Genomic DNA, 14,491 nt, shown 5'->3' with positions numbered 1-14,491 from the left:
AGAAAAAATTACCCCCCCCCCTCTCTCTCCCTCTCTCCCTCTCTGCCAGTTCCATTATGCATGGCAGAGTGTATGTTGCGAGTGGGACTATGTGTTAAGTGTAGTTTTGGAAGGAACAGGTACTTAAAATATATCGCCAGTTCGAGCAGTGGATGTGGGAAGAGAAAAGGTGGACGGCCAACATTAACTCATTCAGTGCCACATGACGTCTAAGACGTCATGAAAAAAAAAAAATGTTCAGAACCCAAGATATGATGATTTGAAGATTTGCTGCTCCATTCACTTCTTGTTTAACTTCTTGCTGAAAAGGGCTGTATCTCGGCTCCTAAGCACTTTCTTTTTTACAATGAATTTTGGCTGTGGCACTCAGAACCAATCTTCCATAAATAAGAATGGCAGTTAACTTCCACTTTTGTTGGCAAAGTGGTAAAGTAATGTAGCTGGAGAGTTGCATGACTGAATGAGCACACCATTGAATATCAGCAAAGAGAGCAATCTTGGCAGAGATAGTTTTTACGCTTAACGTATTATGATAGCTAAAATACTAGTTTAACATACTGTGTCCAACCTCATTCGCAGTGACACAAAAAAGTTTTTCATGTATTTTCACATCTTTTTTTGGGGGTACAATAACAAATGGGAAAGAAACAGTGCAGCAGACTATCAACCTCACATGAGAAGGGACACGTTAATCTAACCATGTACTCCCCACAGTATTTTTCTTCACATTGCATTTTCTTCTCCTACACACAGTAATCAGATTTACTAATTGGCTTCCCCTGTCTGTGTCTCCTCACCCCTGGACCAGGCCCCTCGTACATACAGCCACAAGCTCACAACGCGTCGCATCGCAACGCGTTGTGAGCTTGTAGATCTGCTATTTTCAAACATTTTAGTACTTTTACTTTTGGTACTTTAAGTACATTTTGATACCAATACTTTTGCACTTTTACTCAAGTACATTTTTAATTCTGGACTTATACTTGTAAAAGAGTACTTCTACATTGCAGTACTGATACTTTTACTTAAGTAAAACATTTGAGTACTTTTTCCACCACGTGCGATACAGTCGGTCCAATACACACACGGAATCGCCCGCCGCTTCTCCTTATCACCTCCCAGTAATAAGCCTCAGCAGGATGACGTAGCGCGTACAGAGGAACCTCATTTTCCTCATAGTTCATCCCCCTTGCTTGCTAACAGGTGCCCTTGAACAGCCTGTAGGAGTCGCTAGTACAGCAACAAAGAATGCCCTCGCCATCCGGCTTACTTCCCACAAACACGGCCAATTGTGTTTGTGGGAACACCCGAACCAAGCCGGATGCACCGTGGAGGATTCGAACCCCTAGTCGACGCGGGTTGTTAACATTTCTGAACTGAAAGCCAGAACCTCCTCTCGGGCACATTTTTGACAAGCCTGGGAGAGAAAATAGGCAACGAAGAAGAGCGGAGGAAAGACAAAGAGTGGGAAACAGGGGATGCAGGTGGCAGGGAACTGGTTGCAATGGAGAGTGAGGATGAATGAAGGAAAGGAGAACAGACAGAGAGAAAAAAAAGTGTGTATGTATGTGAGGGAGAGAGAAAGAGAGACATTAGTTTGGCAGTTCTTTCCTCAATTACATCTCTGTAACACAGAAAACAAAAGTCACTGGTTGTCCTCACAACTACACATACAAACACACTTGCATACAGTAGTGAATATTGTATTCTTTGGCACAATATTGTAGATGATGCCATTTGCTGTACATTAAGGAATAGACAGCTGTTTGTTTGCACCTCTCTGACTGATAAATCAAGGACACTCCATACATACTCACATGCACAAACAGACACACACACACACACACACGCACGCACGCACGCGCGCGCACGCACTCACGCACGCACGCACGCACGCACGCACGCACGCACGCACGCACGCACACACACACACACACACACACACACACACACACACACACACACACACACACACACACACACACACACACACACACACACACACACACACACACACACACACACACACACACACACACACACACACACACACACACACACACACACACACACACAATTCAATTCAATTCAAAGGGCTTTATTGGCATGAGAAAACATACGTTTACATTTACATTTGAAAGTCAGAATCTTCAATAGATCAATTTCTATGTACCAAGATCACTGGGTGCAGGTATAGTGCCGGAATATACACAATGATTAGTCTTTAGGGTGGTTGTGTTCCGTTTGATATCCTTCTCCTATCACAGCAACTCACAAATCTTGCTGCTGTGTTTGCACATTGTTGTACTTCGCCCAGCAGATATGGGAGTTTTTTGTCATTGGTCATGTTTTCAAAATCTCCGTGTGTGGTTGTAATCTGTGGGAAGTATGTGTCTCTGATGTCTTGGTACAATGGACAGACGGTTAGGAAGTGTAGCTCGGTTTCCACTTGATTTTTCTTTGTTTTTGGGTCAGTCACGGTGCTCAGGTATTCTGCCACTGCGTATTCTCTGTTTAGGGCCAGATAGCATTCACACACACACACACACACACACACACACAAACACACACCTTCTGATCTATGCTGTAATGATTGATAACCTGATACGAGCGATACAAAAATCAATTTTCCCAGCACATGAAAAACATCTTTTCATGGGCTGGTCTAGTTGTGTGATGTAACCACAATTAAGATAAAACTCTGCTTTGAAGCCAAAAGAAAAGCAATTAAACTATCAGAAGATACTATTAATAATAATTTGAAGGCTTTTTGATGTTCATTTTGAAAAAAGAAAATACTACTACTACTAATAATAATACTTTCTCTCAAAATAGATTCCCAGGTTGATTTGTTTTGAGCAGTTTTGAGAAGTTAATTGTCTTTGTTTCCTGGTGATGTATTACCTGATAATAGGCCTAGTGTATACTGTGTAACACTTATATAAATAAGTCCCCACATATACAGCACAGTGGCATGGTGCCCTCTCTTCTTTTTCCCTTATTTCCCTTAAATTTAGAGCAGCCCAATTATTTTTCCATCCAATTTATTCGTTCTGCCAGTTAACCCTGTGTTGCTGTTGTATCTTACTGGCTCAACTGCCAGTGAGGAGACATATATCTGCTATTTTTGAATAGCCAAAGTATAAAATAATGGTTAAAAGTGGTTCAAATCTAAAATGCCGCAGATGCGTTCCCGCTCTTAATGGGTTAATTTACACAAAATAAAAAAAAGGTTAGAATACGGAGATAAGAGGTTTTCTGCCCAACAGCGATATATTTATTTCATACTGCTTGTCGAGTCTCATTTCCTCCTCTCTCCTCCTCCTGTCCCCTATAGCTATGCTAACGTAAAGAAGTGCAGTAACGAGGGCCGGGCGCTGATGCAGCTGGACTTCCAGCAGTTCCTGGTGAAGCTGGAGAAGCTGACAGACATGCGACCCATCCCTGACAAGGAGTTTGTGGAGACCTACATTAAGGCCTACTACCTGACCGAGAACGACATGGAGCAGTTCATCAAGAACCACAGGGTGAGTGGGGTGGGGTGGGGGGGGGGGGGGCACCCTGGGGCTGGGAGAGATGAGGAGTTCAGTGTTCTTGGAACGTCAGATTCTGTGGATGCATTTAAGATGCTGTCGGGTGGAAACCTTGTATGTCCAAAACGTTGCTTTTCAGGAAATGGAAAAAATGAACCTGTGTTGGAAAGGATCCAATGTAGTTATTATTTTGTCACAAGCTCTTTTTAATACTTTTCATTGGTTAAGCAATGGATAATTGACGGGTCAATAATGGGTCATTATTGATAAATAAATCCCGACAGGGTGATTTAATCAGACTGAGGGGATTTATTTATCAATAATGACCGGCTACCCGTCAATTATCCCGCTTATTACACTGCTACTTCATTAATAAATTGACCCAAAAGTAAGAACAAAACAAAGTATTTCCTTACGTTGCTTACGGCAATGAAAGTATTCCATAAGTGTTGTTCTGGGCGGACACGGTCGCCTCAGAAAACAAGGAAATTTTGATCAAATAGAATACATTTTTGGTTCAAAAGTTTTCAAAAACATTCTTGAGAGCAATGTTTAGCTGTAAAGGACATGGTGTGTTTGTTTACGTGGCTCTCATGGTGGATACAGCATAACATCAAGCAGCGCAGGTTGATATGAGCCGGTGCTCTGAGTCTTTGATTAGACAGCGGTCTGTTATTGAGCTCATCATCGGTCATTTTCCAGAAATAACACACCGCTTGAATTTAGCGATTGACCAATCAGAATCAAGCATTCAACCAAGCCGTGTAATAAATATGTATAAAACCCACAGACAGACATAACCACTTTCACTTAGTAGTGAAAATACTAGCTCTAGATGAGAATATGATACATTACCTCATCGTCAGCTGATGTCGTGCTTTTCTGACTGTCCCTATGCCCCCCCCCTCCCACCCCCGCAGGAGTACTCCATGAAGCAGCTAGCCAACTTGGTGAATGTTTGCCTGGGCTCACACATCAACAAGAAGGCTCGTCAGAAGCTCCTAGCGGCCATCGACGACATTGACAGACCAAAGAGATAGATGGATGGTGAATGACGAAACCCCCATTAACCCATTCAAATCCGGGAACGCATCTGTGTCATTTTAGATTTCTTTCAGCTATTCAAAAAATAGCAGATCTACAAGCTCATTGTGCGGCACCGAGTGCAGCGCTATGAGCTTGTAGATCTGCATATTTTTGAAAAATCGTGGAAGATTTGTGAAAAAAATGTAATATATATTTTTTTAAAGCGAACATTTGTAACTCAAATCTTTGCTTCTGGGGGGGTCCCTGGAACAAAATATTTTGAGATGGGGGTCCGCGGCCAAACGCATATCTAAAAATGTTTTCTACATCCTAACAGTATGTTGCTACTGTAAATCAGTGGTGCTCCAACTTTTCCATGTCAAGGACCCCCAAAATGATATGTATTTGGCCGTGTGTTGGGACCAGATTCCCCATCTGCCCACAGCCTGTCGGGGTCCGGTGACCAGGAGAGAGAGGGAGAAAGAGCCGAGGAGAGAGTAAAGAGCTGAGTGACGTTAGTGAGGCCACAGATGTCAAATATTCTTCCTCTGATTCACATTGGCTCTAGCTATTTTTAAATTCATCCCTTACTCTTTTTTATCCCCAAGTTCCTCTGATGATACTTTGGGTCTCACCATCTCGGCTGCTGATACCTTAACCACACATTATGTCAAGGACCCCCAAAATTATATGTATTTGGCCGCAGACCCCCATCTCAAAATATTTTGTTCCAGGGACCCCCAGAAGCACAGATCAGAGTTAAAAATGTTTGCTTTAAAATATATACCTACCTATATTCAGAGATTTGCACAAATCTTCCACGATTTTCTAAAAATGGCAGATCTACAAGCTCTGCTTATTTTGAATAGCCAAAGAAATCTCATAATGACACGGATGCGTTCCCGGTCTTAATGGATTAAAAATGGACTCTCCCACAGAAGAACACCCATAGTTACACTAAAGGTGGAGCTTCAGTGTACGTATGTACAGTTTGGAATGAGCTTCGCACACACACAGACACACACACGCACACACACACACACACACGCACACGCACACACACAGGTTGAGGTACATTCAACAAACAACACAGAGCAATTAAAAAGTCCCCTAAAAAGGCTCTACATTATATGAAACCAATATAGCAGTGATTCTCAAACTTTTTCATGTCAAGGACCCCCAAATTGATGTATATTTGGCTGCGGACCCCCGTCTGAAATGATTATGTGCCAGGGACCGTCTGAAGTGATTTGTGTTGTAAAATTTCACCACAATTATTTAAAAAAATTCAAAAGTTTCACAAAATGTTTCAAAAATAGCCAATATACAAGCTCACAATGCGTCGCAACGCAACGTGTCGTGAGCTTGTACATTGGCTATTCTCGAATAATCGAAGTACAACATAGGCTTAAAGTGGTTCAACTGATCCTCATTTTGAGAGCCACTGCCATATAGGATCTAATGTTTCCATACGGTGGGTCATTCTTGCAAAAGAGATGTATTTTTCCTGGTTGAATAAAGGTTCAATTTAAAGGAATCTGTGCTGATATCAACCCATTTGTATTAATAGCTGTATATTTATGTGGCTATTGGCTAACATACATGTAAACGCTGTCTTTGTATAGTACAGTATGTTACTCTGTCCGTAATGACTCGGTAGACTATATCATCAAGACATTTGGTGGTCAAAGGTCAAGATTTGATGTTGAGCCCCATCACTTAGTTATGCATACCTCTAAGTAGTCCTTCTTTAACATTTGTGACTTGTTGAATGCACCTCACATCCTGAAAATGAACTTAAGTACTTCAACTCCAGGTCACACTCCCATAGTCACTCTGTACACAGTGACTATGATGCATGCTTTCATTTTCCTCTCAGTAACCGGCGCCGCTACAGTCGTGCTGCATTTCTGTGTTTGTGTGTGACCACACGATTACTCACAAGATCACAAGATTACTTCTCTTCAGGCATCAAGAAAATATAAGGAAGGGTTCTTGTGTGTTGGCTTTTTAATGATAAATTCATTGAAACGTCAAGCGGTCCAACAAGGAATGTAGATCAATGAAGTGACTGTGAATATTGCTGCTTCTGTCCTCAAAATATGCTTTCCTGACACGGCTCCAATAAGGCTTGTGTACCTCGAAGGTAATATTAATCACTTAACGAGAGATGCATTGTAATGCCTGTAACTCATGTGCGTAACTCCCTATCGTTTTCGAATTTTGCGCAAAATCTGACGGGTCTCTAGATCTGGGGTCTTTCTGTGAAATTCACATGCTTACAATCTCAGCCTCCATTTGACAAGACGCATCGGACGTGATTAATTATTTTCCCTGAGGTTGTGCCAGTGGAGACAGACGTGGCATATGTTGCCCTTTACGTCTCTATTATTAGCTATTGCACGCCATGCTCTGTATTATTTAATTTACTGGTGTCAACTGTACCTGACTGGATGCTACAGTATGCTCCACTTTCTTTTGTTTTTTTGTTTGCTTATTTGTTTCATCCACGAATGATGTAATATAATACTTATTTTGAAATTATACATGATTGTAGGTAACATTAATTATACCGTACTGTTAATTAATTATAACATTTAGATTGCATCTGCGCCAGCGGTTATGTTTGTTCGTCCTCTGTCATTACTTGATGAAGAAATTATTATTATTATTATTATTATTATTATTATCATTATTACTGATTTGCTGGTTCTGTCCCGGTAAAGAAGATGTGTTGCTTACTTTGCAAATCAAGTTCCGCCCCTTTAGTAAAACCCCTTTAACCCTGAAGTCCCATTATAGGCATTTCATTATTGGCCAAGATTGTTCATGAATAGCCGATCTACAAGCTCTCAATGCGTAGTGATTCGACACGTTGTGAGCTTGTAGAATGGCTATTTTTGAAAAGATTTTGAAGAAATTTGTTTTTTTTTTAAATATAGGGTGGTTAATCAATAAGTTTGCACAGTCAGTCACGTATTGGTCCAAGTTAGCAGCCTATTGGTGGAGACAATACAGTAGATAGGGAAGAACAAAACCTATCCACTCATCTATTTTAGTTTATACTGTATGTCGACCATCTATTCCTGGAAGACAGATTGATTTAAAAAAGTCCCAGTTTTTAATACTACCTGTAATTCCATCATTATTTTGTGCACAATAAGACTGTAAAATATGAATGTTTTATTTATTTCCTGGTGTTTGCGTTTTGTTTTGGGTTCAGGATTATTTTCTATATAATAACTGCTGGAAGTGTGCTGTCATCTGATCCCTCTCAGTACTCTGTAACTTGTCGACTGTAATGGAATTACTATTTAAACGCGGATAAATTGTGTTAAGCCTCAAGTGCACTAAAGTAAATAATAAATGTCAGAGTTGTTGTAAGGAAAGATGAAAAAAATATTGTAATAAACACACTAACCGTGGACACTTTATTGCTTTGTATTTGATTCATTAGCTCATCAGATCACCCACATACCAAAAGCAGTCAGTCGTTGAGGTCTTTTCATTGTTACAATTGGCACTCACATTAAATAGCTGCGTAGTCTAAAGCTCAAATTTTCAAAGTAGGGGCTGCAAGGCAGGCCAACGGTAGCCTGGGGTCCAGACTGCTTCCCTACGTTCGGCGGATTTCTTTTTCTCACTCGCTATACAGTCTGGAAAGCCTCCTATCTCCGTGCACAGCACGAGTGAAAACGACTCGCGGCTTCTGATTGGTCTTTAGGGAGGGGGGGGGAGGGGCGGGACCAGTGTTGTCCAATGTAAAACTCGAGTCCCTTTCTGACTTGCCTACGTAATTGAAATACGAGTCAAATAGGAGGCTGGCCAGACCGATAAGCAAAGTGAGAAAAAAAAATCTGCTGAACGTAGTGAATCAGGCTGGATCCCAGGCTAGGCTAACGGAGAGAGGAGTGCATTTTTTAAATAATCATAAAAGAATAATATAAAAGGTTTAATTTCAATTCATAACATTATTGTTAACCCGGCGTCCCTATTTTTGACTTTCCATTATTGTCATTACTGTTATTATTGAAAATGTTTCAGACATTATTTTGAAAGATTCCCAAAATAACAAATAGCAGATCTCAAGCTCAGCAAGAATAGTGGAAATAGCACGAAACACATGTTTACCTTCTGAATCTCTGCTGCACTACGGCTGAACCTTTGAGTAGCTCTCTATTCTAATGGGACTTTTCTCTAAAACTACTGCTAAGATTATGAGATCTGGCTGTCAGCCTGTGACCGTCCTGTTGGATAGAAGTACAGTACTCCATCTTTAGGAATCTATTGATCTGGCAGAGGTGTGAAGGGGGTCATCTTGACTTTTTCATGACTCGTGTTTTACCATAAATTAGCATTTTTTATTATTTATTTATTCCCATTAATAGCTGTCTGGCTTTGTAAGTTATTCACAGAATATGGCAAAAAGGAAATAGTTTCAGTAATTGATCCACCACACAAAGGGAAAAATAAACAGCCTCCAATCTGGCCACAATCCACTCTACACAGTAAAACAGACTTGAGGCAAACCCCAGTCTAACTGGGGATGTGTAGTTTAGTATTATTGTTATTAGTTTACAGCAGTGGTTTTCAACCTTTTTTGCAGCAAGGACCCCCAAATTGACACATATTAGCCCATGGACCCCCATTTGAAAAGATATGCCAGGGTATCATCATCATTAGTGTTCATTTAACTCTGGGAGTGTACAAATGGAACCAAATGGACCCGTTAGGGTCCATTTGGTTCCATTTGTACACTCTCAGAGTTACAGACACATAAGGGTCAATTTGGTTCCTAACTATTAATTTGACTGGGGACCCCCTGGAACCCCCTCAAGGACCACTGGTGGTCCCCGGACCACTGGTTGAGAACCACTGGTTTACAGTATGTACACATGTCTCTCAGCCTACACCTGGCCTCCATACTAGGTGAGTTGAGAGCCAGTTATTCCCAGCGCTGCATGTGGAGTTTGCAGTGGACTGTATCACTAAGCTGCTCTTTTCCCCTGATATTAATATTCACTTCATTCACTGTGACAGCTCTCTGACTCACCACACAAATGTTTCCAACCGTGTCTCAGGAGCAGACAAATGAGACAGTCCTCTGTATATAAACACACAGTTCAACTGCCATATGGAGCTTCTTGTAAATCTCTACACACACGTTTGGTTGACTGTGCACTTTACACATTTACACCAGTTAAGACTAGCTTAGACTAATACATGGCAGCTGTTTGCTTTAACACATTGACTGCCAATCACGTAGATCTACGCGAACCGCTTTAAAGCCGCCACGTGCCAATCGCGTAGATCTACGTGAAGTGAAAAAAAAAAAAAAACGTTTTTTTTTTCCAATTTCACCCAAAGACCAAGGAGATATGATTAGTTGAAGATCTAGACTCCTATCCACTTCCTTGTTAACTTAAAACTTAAAAATGCTGTATTTCGGCTCCTGAGTACTTTTTTTTTTCCAATGAAAAACTCTGGCACTGGCTAAAAAAATATGAAATAATTCTGGCAGTCAATGTAAAGGTGTTGTAATTGATATATATATGTATTTATTTTTAAACGTTTGTTAAAGCATCACTCCAGCTCTTTAATAAACAGAAAATACTTTCAGGTGGGTCATCCAATCAGGAGAGAGAACCCATTCATCAGCTTCAATTATTCCAGTTCCAATTTTGTCTGCAAATGTTTTGCTTCATCACTTCCAATGTTTATCCTTTATGAGTTCTCTCATACTGACCTGAAAATGTCATTTACATTTACTAAAGAGCTCGAGAGACAGGGAGACCCCTGTTACTGAACAAACACTCTGCACTAATGATTAGTATGGGAATATAAAGCTATATCAATTAGGAAATTGTGTGCATATCTTATACCCGTTTTAGGCCAGGTGCTGGATAACAAGGCAGAGATCATGGGAAATACCTAATTGTTGCATACATCTAATAGTTTTAAACCTTGTTTTGGAAGAATAACAATTACATTATGCTAAAATGCATGCATGTATTCTCTCAGTGAATCATATATCTATTTCTCACCACAAATGGGGATCTTTCATAAGCGATTACCTAGGGTGGCATTTGGATGTGGGGTGCACGCACGCACGCACGCACGCACGCACGCACGAACGCACACACACACACACACACACACACACACACACACACACACACACACACACACACACACACACACACACACACACAGGAAGATGTACTTCCAGCCATTCTATTTGGCTTCATCCTGAAAGAAAGACAATAACCAGAGAACCATGAGCACTTAAGACAAATCCACTTCCTCTCTTACAATGACAGCCAGTGCATTCATTTTATTACAGCTGTCATCCTAATATAGACCTCTCCACAGATCAATTCTCAAGAACATGGGAATGTTTGGTTGATGGTGTGTGTCCATGTGCAGTACATGCACTGCTATTTTCTGTCTCTGGTGGCGTGTTCACACCAATACTCCCCCCACTGAGATCTGAGGACACTTAACTCACATACTGACATAATGGAATGACTCGGACGGACCAACGGTTTGTTGTTCACTCGGAAGGTGAATGCATATCTTAGAAGTTTATTCGGAAGAAGTGCAACAAGCAACAGCATCTCTCAGTCTAGCAGGCTTGGCCTGCATCTCTCGTGTCCTCTCAATCAGCCCATCTCTCTCCCTGATATCCTCCCCCCAAGTCTCTCACAGTCACTTTAGGTCTCAGCAGGAATTCAAACAAAGTACTGTCCACCTGTGTGGACAGTACTTTGTCCACACAGGTGGGGTGTGGCCCCCCATGAAAGGAGTTACTCGCCTGGCCACCTACAACAGTTGTTGTGGAGCAAATGGAACCTCATGATATGCATACCATCATGAAATGATAGATCAATATTTAACAGTCCAATATTGCCATAACAGTAGAGCTTGTATGTAACTGCTTCCCTGATTGGCCAAACCAAACTGTCGGCTTCACAGATTGGCGAAGTGTCACGCAACGTTTGTGCTGCTGAGCCAATTTAAGTGACAGGGAATGCAATGGAACAGAAAGCGGGCAAAAGCCACAATATGGAGGTACATAATAGAAGAATGGCAGTAACGTTGGAATGGGTGAAGAGAAGGAAGGCTTCTTTCTCAAATTCAAAGAAAAGTGGGCAAGAACAGAAGTGGTACAGTATGGGACGTACTGTAGGAGAGAGGAGGCTACATGTACTGTATGATGACCATGTATGCCCAACTTGCATCGTTCACAACACGCATGGCCCCAGGTAGGCCGGCGCCCAAAGGGCCTAGTTTCTGTAAAGCAAGAAGTTTGTTTGAATTGGACTCTCAATGGACCGATGATCAGTGCCATTTCTTATTCTTGATCAAATAGCTTCAGAATACACATTGGATCATGCAATCTTTTCTTGCACCTTTGGAAATAACCTCCCTATTGTGCAGAATGAAAAATCAATGTTGTTCTCTTTTTAAAATTTATATTGATTCTGATTCTTTACTTACGAAAAAAAGGGCCAGTGTATTTGATACATCTAATTTCAGATACAATAAGAGATGAGGTCTTTTTCTTCTATAGGGAACCAAATACTGTCAATTTCATCCCTTCAGTGTCTGATGCCTGTGTTTTTTTTATCACCGTCTCTACCTGAGGCTATAATCCATTCTTATTGTGTTCCTTGCAAAGGTTTAGTCAGTTTAGTCTCTTTAAGTGACTTTTGATCTCTTAACATTCAGCTAAGTCTTGCTTTTGCGGAGATATTGCATTCAGCTACGTGTACAGGTGTGCATGCATACGTGCGTGTATGAGTGCGTGTGCCTGTGTATTTCCTGTGCGTGTGTACATACGTATGTATGTGTGTCCCCGCAACTAATCTACCAGCAGTTTAAATACCTCAATTCCGGAATATTTCTTCTAATCAGTCGACGATAACTATGTTGATTATGTGAATTCATAATTGCAGAGCACCCTCCAGGTTACGGGATATGCATCAGTCAGGCTATGGGGGGTTTCTGCAATATCTTGATTTAGGGCATCCCTGCACACATTAGCTGTTATTGGTGGAGCAATATACTTGGTGTGTGTGCTCTGATGGATCTGTTTATTGTATATGGATATATTGTGTGTGTATATGGAGAGGTTGTGTGCTGCTACAGTACAGTATGTCACCTGTGTTCTCTCAAATGTCTCCCAAGGGAGGCAATAAATGCTCATAAACAAACGAACAAGCACGCACATCCAGTCTGAAGTGCAAGGTGCAGGACAGATTTCAGACTACAAAATAAAAATGACAAATAAAATAAATGCTAACCTTGAGGATCTTTAACACTAATTGGTTTCTTATGCCTTCGAGACAGCTTTTTAAAAGACAGTCAAACAGCAGTATTATACATACTGTATTGCTGACCAGAATCCTACCCAGCATGCTCAGCGAAAGTAAGCAAAGATACTTGAAACATTGGTGAGTATCATGCTGTGGTAGATTGTTGCTAGTATTTATTTCAGATCATATTTTCTTTTCTTTTCCCGGCCCTTCCAACATTGTGTATCTCAAAACCAGACCAAAAACAGAAATGTGGTGATGGCTGTTGGGTCTAAGAATAATAACAAATCAATCTGCCTCTGTATCTCAAGATTATTGTTTTTGTTAGGGTTTATTTATGGGCTTGCTCTACATATTTTTTCCCCTTCATCTGAAATGTGTGTAAACTAAATGTAGTGTCTTGTTGTCCCAAAGCACAATCTGAATAGGTTATATTTGTATTTCCTGTTTATGTAACCTCTGAGCACTTGTTTGCTTCATGAGGAGAGCTGTATATTGAATGTGTGTCAATATCCAAGCAGGCTAACAGAATTGTGTTGATGCTTCTTGAAGTAAGAGTGAACTGCCTCAAACTAATGACTTTTGTGTCTTCCTCTTTAAGAAGTTTCAGAGCTAACTCCATCTATCATACAGAACATTTGCATTTACAATGCACAGCAGTCTTCTATGAGTGATTAAGAAACACCCATGACCTTTGGTATGTAACACATTTAGAATTAGGGTTGCGTCTCTCTCCCATTGATTCTGAGCCTGCAAATCGAAGGTGCTTAAGTGTTTTGGTCATTGCATACGTTAAAAAGATATTGCCCTTCAGGTAGCATCCAGACTAACATACTGTATTACTGACATAGCATTTCGGACTGGCAATCCTGACTCAGCAGCATAAAGACACTCGGTTTTAAACGTACCTCTCTATTTACTTTATATTCTATTGATGTGCTTGTTTCATATTAAATGCAGTCTCCAACTACAGATTAATACTTACAACATTATACACAACTTGCATTAGTGTAACAGGACAGAACATACTGTAATGACCAGTGGGTTTCAGATCAGAAGGAGAAGTAAATATTTTACGATCTACACGCTCACAACTCGTAGTGCTCTAATCTTTCACTGAAGAGCACACAATAGAACTGGTTGAGTGTAAACCCTGGTGGTACAGTGATACGATAAATGCCACCCAAAGCAGAGATTGTGAGTTCAAAACTCAGAGAAGTCTCTTGGTTCAAAAAAGATTTTTTTCTTGTTTCGTTTTTTACCGAATGGGAGGAGAGGGAGAGCAAGGAGAAAAAGAAAAATCAACAGTAGAGATGGTGGAGATATGTGACAGAAGCTAGCTGCTGCATGCCAATGATGCTAATGTTAGTAATTGTCTAACTTCTTAAAGAGGAAGACACAAAAGTCATTAGTTTGAGGCAGATAAATTACTGATAGCATTCTTTCTATGTTGGTGGGGAAATGTAGGGTTTGTGCGTGATGAATCTAAAACTTGCCTTACATTTATAGGAAGGGGGGGAAACAATAATTGGATTGAATATGAATTTCACTTAATAAACTTACAATATCACTGGTGTTCACCGTTCACTTAGGCTACGGGGTTGGGAAAAGCCA

The 14,491-nt window shown here is 40.7% G+C and overlaps 1 protein-coding gene across 2 annotated transcripts in view; it reads left to right on the top strand.

Moving 5' to 3' along the window:
* vps50 (VPS50 subunit of EARP/GARPII complex) overlaps positions 1-7,992 on the top strand; it is a 192,843-nt gene extending 184,851 nt beyond the window's left edge. For both annotated transcript variants that reach the window (XM_080442184.1, XM_080442183.1), the window contains exons 27-28: positions 3,338-3,527; positions 4,454-7,992. In XM_080442184.1, the coding sequence (XP_080298310.1) occupies positions 3,338-3,527; positions 4,454-4,573 (310 nt within the window). In that variant the 3' untranslated portion in view covers positions 4,574-7,992. The remainder of the gene's footprint in view (positions 1-3,337; positions 3,528-4,453) is intronic.
* The last annotated feature ends 6,499 nt before the right edge of the window (positions 7,993-14,491 follow it).

Source organism: Gymnoscopelus braueri (genome assembly GCF_963280865.1).
Source record: "Gymnoscopelus braueri genome assembly, chromosome: 11".
Lineage (NCBI taxonomy): Eukaryota > Metazoa > Chordata > Actinopteri > Myctophiformes > Myctophidae > Gymnoscopelus > Gymnoscopelus braueri.
Note: the sequence above shows the minus strand (reverse complement) of the source record. Positions and strands in the feature narration are given on the sequence as shown.